General features: G+C 34.4%; 2 protein-coding genes across 3 annotated transcripts; one reads left to right on the forward strand and one right to left on the reverse strand.

The window, feature by feature from the left end:
- Positions 1–221: 221 nt before the first annotated feature.
- LOC145034643 (Tetratricopeptide repeat (TPR)-like superfamily protein) lies at positions 222–3,847 on the forward strand. Of its 2 annotated transcripts, none has more exons than XM_078983108.1 (2): positions 222–284; positions 821–3,847. In XM_078983108.1, exon 2 carries the CDS (start codon positions 1,030–1,032, stop codon positions 3,541–3,543), a length of 2,514 nt encoding a protein of 837 aa, XP_078839234.1. In that variant the 5' UTR covers positions 222–284; positions 821–1,029; the 3' UTR covers positions 3,544–3,847. The 2 variants fall into 2 exon arrangements, with proteins under 2 accessions (XP_078839234.1, XP_078839233.1); XM_078983107.1 differs by having other exon boundaries at positions 230–528.
- A 135-nt stretch (positions 3,848–3,982) lies between these two features.
- Positions 3,983–7,848, reverse strand: LOC145034644 (secretory carrier-associated membrane protein 4-like). The gene is made up of 11 exons (XM_078983109.1): positions 7,662–7,848; positions 5,720–5,839; positions 5,570–5,632; positions 5,427–5,460; positions 5,136–5,324; positions 4,935–5,028; positions 4,786–4,831; positions 4,645–4,712; positions 4,483–4,531; positions 4,317–4,382; positions 3,983–4,200 (listed from the first exon to the last, which is right to left on the reverse strand). The coding sequence occupies exons 1-11, from the start codon at positions 7,713–7,715 to the stop codon at positions 4,168–4,170; spliced, it is 816 nt and encodes a 271-aa protein (XP_078839235.1). The 5' UTR covers positions 7,716–7,848; the 3' UTR covers positions 3,983–4,167.
- Positions 7,849–8,686: the final 838 nt, after the last annotated feature.

Here is an 8,686-nt window from a genome sequence, read left to right on the forward strand (position 1 = left end):
GAAGTTCAAAATGATGTTATAGTTTATTATATTTATATAATTAATATATGTAAATATATGTGTAATTTATTAACGGGTCCCCATGGAGATTTCGGGACGGGATTACCTACCCCCACCCCCGCATCCGAAATTAAAACGGGGTTAACCTTGCTCCCGCCTCCGTTCCTGATTTTTTTTAAAAAAATCCCCCAACGCCCACGGGAACCACTGACTTTTTAACATAACATCCTTATGCAAATGCAAACATACGACCAAGGATTCGTTTATCTTTGTCGAAAAGCCTGGTAACAGTTTTCTTCTGTTCTTTCTTCTATGCTTGAATCCTAAACCCTAGATTGTGTTTTTGAGTCGTAACTACATACACTACAAAGACCCAAGAAAATGATAAAGGCTCAATTGATTCAGGATATATGAACCCTAAAGCGTGTTCTCTATTTATGAACTAGTTACACTAACGTATTCAACCAATCTGTCTATTTTGTTTTTGTTTCTGGAAATTTGGATGTCTAATTTGCCGCACGTAACCAGGTAAGAAGGACTTCATCCTTTTGTTCTTGTCTATCCGAGTTTTTTCTTGTGGTAGATGGCAAACTTTTAAACTGTTTTGACCTCAATAAATTTTCTCCTTACAAGCAAGCAGAGTAATCTATCGATTATCATGTTATTGGCTAATCTCTACTGTTGTCGTGAGATTAGTGTTCAACAATGTACGATTAATCTTATAATAGTTGTTACATTATGTTGACGACCCTCAACTCCTTTTGCTTAGAGGATATATTCCACATTTAAGTTCGTTTACCTTTGAGTTATTTAATTGCAGATAGATATAAACCTCAACATTGACCTACAACAGTCTTTTCCCTTCCTGGTTTGCTTTAGTTCAAAACAGAGCTGATCCTTGCTCTGAAGCTTCATCCCAGTTGGACGATTTTAAACTGTTATGAAATGAAAACAAATACTAGTTATGGAATCGGTATAGGCGTAGCTTTTCAACATGGGATATGAGTAATGAGGATTTGACTTTATAGAATGTACCAAAGGAACCTCTTCTCATTTCACAGGAGATTTTCCCAAATAGCATCATCAATAAACACAAATACATCTATTGAGTTTTTCCCGAATACAAAGGAAGATTTAATATCCAAACTTGCATTAGTCTTGCAATCTTGTTCAACCCCTAATCCTGGTCCTCAAGTCGTTCAACAAGGCCAACAACTTCATGCCCAGATAATCGTCAACGGAATCAACCATGTGGGTCTTCTGGGTTCAAGATTACTTGGGATGTATATACTTTGTGGGAAATACAATGATGCGAAGACAATTTTTCATCAACTTGATCTTTTCTACGCATCGCCATGGAATTGGATGATTAGAGGGTTCACCATGATGGGGTGTTTCGACCATGCAATCTTAGTTTATTTCAAGATGTTAGGACACGAAACTTGTCCAGATAAGTATACATTTCCATACGTGATAAAGGCATGTGGTCGTTTGGGAGCAATCCGTTTGGCTAAATCCATTCATCAAACGATTCAAATCATGGGTTTTGAGACGGATGTTTACGTAGGTAGTTCCTTGATCAAACTGTATGCGGAAAACGGCTGCATTAATGACGCACGAGACCTGTTCGATAAATTGCCTCAGAGAGATGATGTATTATGGAACGTTATTCTTAATGGTTACTTGAAACACGGGGATCCCAAACATGTTCTCTTACTCTTTAACCAAATGAGAAGTTCCAATGTTCGACCAGGGTCAGTGACCTATGCATGTGTCCTCTCTGCATGTGCCTCTGATGCAAATATTAAACTTGGCACTCAACTTCACGGGCTTCTAACTAAGTGTGGACTTGTATCGGATCCTCAAGTGCTCAACACGTTAATTGGTGTATACACAAAGTGCCAAAGACTGTTTGATGCACGAGAGTTATTCGATAGCATACAAGAAGCCGGATCGGTTACTTGGAATGTGATAATTGGTGGGTATGTACAAAATGGACTTATGAATGAATCTTTTAATTTGTTTTGTGAAATGATATCTATAGGCATGAAACCAGATACTGTAACTTTGGCTAGCTTCCTTCCATGTATAACTGAGTCAACTGCTATAACCCATGGTAAAGAGATCCATTGTTATATTTTCCGACATAATATACATTTGGATGTTTTCTTGAAGAATACACTTATCGATATGTACTTCAAATGTAGGGAAGTGGAAATGGCACAAAATGTTTTCACTTATACTCCCGGTATAGATATTGTAATATGCACAGCCATGATATCTGGTTATGTGCTTAATGGGATGAACCCTAATGCATTGGAGATGTTTAGATGGCTGATTGACCACAAAATGAAACCGAATCCAGTCACACTCTCGAGCACTTTACCAGCTTGTGCTGGTTTAGCTGCTTTAAAATCGGGCAAGGAGTTACACTGTCAAATTGTAAAAAATGGAATTGAAAGGTGTCATGTGGGAACAGCGGTTGTAGATATGTATGCGAAATGCGGAAGGATTGATTTAGCACATGAAGTTTTTGTAAGAATGTCTGAGAAAGATCCTGTTTGTTGGAACTCCATGATTACTAGTTTCTGCCAGAATGGAGAACCAGAAAAAGCTATTGATCTTTTCCGTGAAATGGGTTCCAAATATGATTCGGTGACCATATCGGCTGTTCTTTCTGCTTGTGCAAACATACCATTGCTTAGTTATGGGAAAGCAGTCCATGGGTTCATGACAAGAGGTGTGTTGAAAACCGATCTTTACGCAGAGAGTGCGCTAATCGATATGTATGCTAAATGTGGAAACTTGGAAACAGCAAGGACTGTTTTCGACATAATGGAAAAGAAAAGCGAAGTGTCGTGGAATAGTATTATTTCGGCTTACGGAAACCACGGCCGTCTTCAAGAATGTGTTTCTCTTTTCCGCCGGATGGAAGAATCCGGATTCCTTCCGGACCATGTCACGTTTCTTGCGGTAATTTCCGCATGTGATCATTCCGGTTTGGTTGATGAAGGTTTCCGTTACTTTAAGTCCATGACGGAAGATTACGGAATTACCCCTGGAAAGGAGCATTACGCGTGTATTATCGATATGTATGGGCGGGCGGGTCGTTTGAGTGAAGCTTTTGAGGCGATAAAGGGGATGCCTTTTGATCCGGATGCGGGTGTTTGGGGGAGTTTGCTTGGTGCTTGTCGTGTCCATGGGGATGTTGAGTTGGCGGAAATGGCTTCAAGACATCTTTTTGAGATGGATCCTGGGAATTCAGGGTATTATGTGTTGTTGGCGAATGTGCAAGCGGATGCTGGGAAGTGGGAAGGTGTTAATAAAACGAGAAGTATGATGAAAGATAGAGGAGTTGAGAAAGTGCCTGGTTATAGTTGGATCGAGGTGAATAATGAGACCTATGTTTTTGGGGCTGCGGACAAAGGTAATCCTCGGTCTGATGAGATTTATATGTTGTTAAAGAATTTCCTTTTGGTGATTAAGGATGAAGGGTATGTGACAACTCTTCAGAAACACCATAACATGGTAGAGTTTTATTAACTGAGTTGATTATTGTTTTAGTTTTGGCCTGGGGTACGCTAGATATGTTTGTTTATTAGGTTACATATCAAACCAAAAGTTTCAAATTGTGGAGACAAAAAGAATATGATGATTCAGTTTTGATCAGCTTTGTATTTGCACTTTGTCCTTTGTTTCTCTTGTGTAACGCCCCAAGAGGAATATAAGTTGTATTATTCTTTAGTTTGTCTTTTTAGAAACGATTCATTGTAAAGAATGCTGCCATCTATTTATATAGTTTTAGCGGCCCATATAAAATATTTTTATAACCATGTAATATGATAAATTTACAATTTTATATCATATTTAGCTATGTAAATGTAGCAAAGCTATGATATGGTAGAAATGACAGGCATATACGACCATTTTATTTTTCATAAAGATCCTTGGAATTATTAGCTTTTTCACAAAAAAATAAAAATAAAAAGAAAAGAAAAACTTGATAAACTGCCAAAAGAAAAGCATAAGCACAAAACCCTGCTAACAGCACAAATCATATTCATATTCTAACTAGTAAAGTAGTAACTCACTCCAACTAACAATATACGAACAGACATCAGCAATCTTGTATTGATCTTCTCTTTTGAAAAAAAAAAACATCTCATCTCACTTGTTCCCACGGAAAAACATGTAAACTTTCTGCATAAACAGCACAAACATAAAAAAGCATGAGGGACTATATATTATTATATATACAAAACAAGACCTCCTCCTGATTTAGAAGTTAAAAGAGAATAAAAGTTTTTAAATCTAACCTGAAGCACCCAGAAACTTAGAAGTGATTCCAAGCAAAATAATCCAAATCCTACTAAATAGAAAATCTGCAACAACAGAAGAAGAATAAAACGGGATGGATGGTTGTTATTATTTTTGGTAACAATTTATCAACAGTGATTGTAACTTGCAATATTTAGCACTGACCCCCACTAATGCATGGTCAGAGAAAACGTCAACAGCAGCAAGGATACCCCTGGTGATTAAAAAAAAAAAAAAAGAGAGAGAGACAAAAATTAGATTAAAAAAAACAAGACATTGTTTTATCCTAAAATTATACACTACAGTGAAGATAAGAGGATAACTTACGTTAATGACTTCCCATGAAAGACGATTGGAGGAGCAATAGCAGCAAATATACAAAACCCAAGGTGAAGCTGCAAAATTAAAACAGATTTTCAAATTGAGAAAGAAATATCAGCAAATGCTTCCTACACTAGCATAACTCACCAGGTAGAACAAGAAAAACCAACTAAATTTCAAAGCACTGTCAGTCCTGTCAACACACGATGAAACAAAAACATTAATTTAGAACCATTTTTTATAATGGTTTCAGCTAAGACTAGAGATAGAATATAATTAAATCAACGTATACCCACCTCATTGCACGATAGAGTGGCCTGTACCATAGAACATAGGAAAGAGGTACTCCAAGAAGAGCATAAATTGTTGCAAGGAAAAATATCTTCACACCTGTATATATAATTTTATAATTTTGGTTTGAACTTTGAACTTTGAAGTAGTAGTAGACGACAGAATAATAATAGTAAAAGAAAAGTAGTATGATAAAATGAACTTACCACCGCCTTTGATCCAACAGACAGTCACGGCTACAACATTAAATGTAAGGCACAGAACTATCCCTAACCAACTTGCAAAAGCCAAATACTGCAACTTTTGAGCATGAACTGGTATCTCATTGCTTATATCATGATGAATTATTGGAAAAAATGGAGGCCAGTTTCTATCATCAGCTGTCGGGATGCCAGCTGTTTTTTCATATACCACCAATAAGGAAAAGTGTCAAAATCACATTCACTCTTATTATTCCCAATATTTATATGATACTAAATAGTAATACTATTACTAACCACCAGCAACAGCTTCTTCTCTTCGCTTGATGTCCTGTGTTGTGTGATGCACAAAAATACATAATTTCATGTCACATCAGCTGGTTGCATAGGAATTAAATACAAGACATTAATAAAAAAAACATAAAACCTCAAACACCTACCCTTTCCCTTCGTTTCAAGTCTGCTTCCCAATTAGAAAGTTCATTCTCTTTTTTCTTTGGATCCTGTAACATCACATGGCTTAATTAATACTACTATTTTATAAGCATCCAGAAATTACTAATTAGGAAAACAAATGACATAATTATTACATTCACTGAATCCAATGGTATGTCCACAGTTGCATCATGTTTTTGACCAAAACCAAGGCTACTAGCAACCATTTGAGGGATACGGGATTTTGATGCTGGAGCACCTGCACCACCACCTTTCTGCAATCAAACCCATAAAAATAACAACACTATAAAACCAAATCAAATTTCAAAATTGAGAATTTCTAATGTCACATCCACTAAATAATATAACATAAGCTTTTGCTTTTCTAATAACTGTTATAACTATTACTAAACAATAGCCAGTTCAACAACTTAACAATTGCTGATTATTTAACTACTTTATCATTATTCTTGAGTCTTGAAATATTTATAAGATTGTTTCATAGGGAAAATAATACTTACCTAACCCGTTTTTGCATCTAAAGATTTTTTAAGTTTGCAGGTGGTTTCTATAAACTATTTTTGGAAATTTCCATTTTTCAAGTCTTTCTGATACAACCAATTTTACGTAAGATTTGGGTGGTTGTGGCTTAAATTTTAACATTGACTGCTGAGTATCTGCTACCTTTTCTATCTGGTAGTTTACATAAATATTAAATACAGACATCTTATCACCATAATTGGCTAATAAGGATCAGAATGAGAGGAATATTGGGAATGACAAACAGAAGTAAACTATAAAACCTCAATATTTGTGTGTGTGAAACTCTAAGACATCAATATTTCAAAACTGTAATGTATAAAAAAAAGTAGTACTCCTTGAATGATTGTTTAGACTTTTATGGTCAAACAAGGCTAATATCCCACACAAGACATAGACTTGTTTAGATTTAAAAGAAAATAAACATATTGTGTTAACATAATTATATGCTTGTGACAACATATTCGAATAAAAACTAACCCAATTGATAGCAAAACTCAAAATGCATGTTCACATTTGGGAACAAACAAAGATGCTTGAATAAAGTTTAATGCACTGGTGCTTGTCTATGTTATGTTACACGACAATAAAATAATGAAATTTGAGCCTACACATTCAAAAATCAGCTATCCGATACCATTAAAAGAAATTGGGTGAACTTGCCAAAGAAAAATGTAATTTTCTTATTCATAATATAAAATATAAACAAACAAGAAGCATCTTGCTCTGTTTTGGTAATTTTAATATTATTTGACAAAACAAAAACTCAAGAGAAAGACAAAAATCAGAACCTTTATCTGTTGCATCTATGCTAGTCTATGTGGCATTTTGACTTGTCAAATGTGGCAACAGAATATTAATGAGATCTTGTTACAAAAATTACAACCTACATGATTTATAGTTTTTGATGCATCCTTCATACCAAAACTGCAACACCTTCCATTTTGCTTTTTCCCAGAAAATGTAGCATTTTATGTTAGGTTTGATTTTTAAACTACTTTCATATTTCCCCGCTTAGCAATCATTTTATTACATAACATTAGTAATTTTAATCATGTTCTAATTTGAAAGTAGTTCCACCTCCATAAGCTCGTCCAAAAGTAATAGAATCGAAATACAACTCATACGACCTTAAAAACCAAATCAAATCTCTGTTTCTTGGAATGAATTAGGATCTTGCTACAGAATTTGGGGGCGAGTGACTGAATTCAGTCTAGCGTTCATGAGAAGGTCCATGTTAGCTGCCTAAAGAACGCTTTTCTATTTCGAATTAACTCTATTTATTTTCTGCAAAATAACGAACCAATAGGACACATTGCAGTTCTACACACAATTATCAAAATTTCAGAATCAACTACCTCAGATCTACGGCAAAATTACACATATTACATGCAAAAATCAAAATACATGTACAACCCTAAACACTGCGCATATACGCACATTATCCTTAAATAGAAAGCCAACCTTAAATTAAACCGAATTTTCTTCAAAAAACTACTCAACAAGCTAAAATAATGGCAGATCTAACAATAATGAGTGCGTGAAATCAGTAATTACCGAGAATGGATTGACTTCTTCATCAAAAGGATTCGTATCTTCGCGGCGATTCATGACTAATTTTTAACCGCTGTTGAAATTGAAACCAAAAATTATGCACCGTATCTTGTGGTGTGTTGTTAGATTTAGTGATTTACGTCTCTCTCACCCTCTCTTCGCGAGTGGGAACAACACCTGCGTAAGCTCTGCGTGGAACGCGGGATACTTAATTGTGAAGCGAGTTTTTTCAGTTTTGGCCCTTCAAGTTTTCAGTTTAGTTCATCTTGTGCTCACTAAAGATTATAGTTATAAACTTATTCGTGGGTGTGCTTTCTCATGATTTCATGATTAGTTTATAAAATTGTTATGAATACATTATAATTTATCTTTTTCATATTGGTTTTATGACTAGTGAAAAGTTAACAACTTTTAACTAGTTAGTTTCACCGAGTAAAATGTAAATGTCGCAACATTGTTTACATTACACTAGACATTGGTGTTAACAAATAATATATGTATACACCATTAAAATTGGCTTATAATCATTTATTTTGGCCAATTAGATTTAAATGTAAAATATATTTTTTTCAAATAAGAATTTTATAAGTTGTACACTCTATTGTGTAGCTGAGAAAAAGTATTATGATTAAACGTTTGGCATTTTTTTACTATTAGAAAGGATGAAGTTATAAAATGATGACATCTTTTGATGTGTTTCGTATATGTTACTATTTGTGAAAAATCGTGGTTTGATACAATAATATTAAACCATTGGAAAGTATATTAGTCAGCAATCAATAAAATACAAGAATTGTAAGTCATTTGCAAAGTATATTAATTAAAAGGCAATAGGCTATATTTGAAAGATATAATATATTTTGGAAATAATTTGGTATTATTATATTAAACCAAAATACTGCATTGATGAGTCAAGGAAGTAAAATTGTTTTTCCTAGATGATTTAAGACTTTTTCAAAAATACAATGAATAAGTATATAATAGTCTGAAGATGATAAATCAAAATTTATGATTTTACTTGCAAAGAT

This window comes from Lactuca saligna, chromosome 3 (assembly GCF_052625555.1).
Source record: "Lactuca saligna cultivar CGN05327 chromosome 3, ASM5262555v1, whole genome shotgun sequence".
NCBI classification, from domain to species: Eukaryota; Viridiplantae; Streptophyta; class Magnoliopsida; order Asterales; family Asteraceae; genus Lactuca; species Lactuca saligna.

Bases quoted from the DNA above. Each gene is read 5' to 3' on its own strand.
- LOC145034643 (XM_078983108.1), top strand. From the start codon at position 1,030: ATGTACCAAAGGAACCTCTTCTCATTTCACAGGAGATTTTCCCAAATA.
- LOC145034644 (XM_078983109.1), bottom strand. From the start codon at position 7,715: ATGAATCGCCGCGAAGATACGAATCCTTTTGATGAAGAAGTCAATCCA. The intron at 5,633-5,719 runs GTAATAATTATG...GTGATGTTACAG, and splicing joins TACCATTGGATTCAGTGAAT to GATCCAAAGAAAAAAGAGAA. The intron at 4,201-4,316 runs GTTAGATTTAAA...CTGTTTATGCAG, and splicing joins TAAGTTTCTGGGTGCTTCAG to AAAGTTTACATGTTTTTCCG.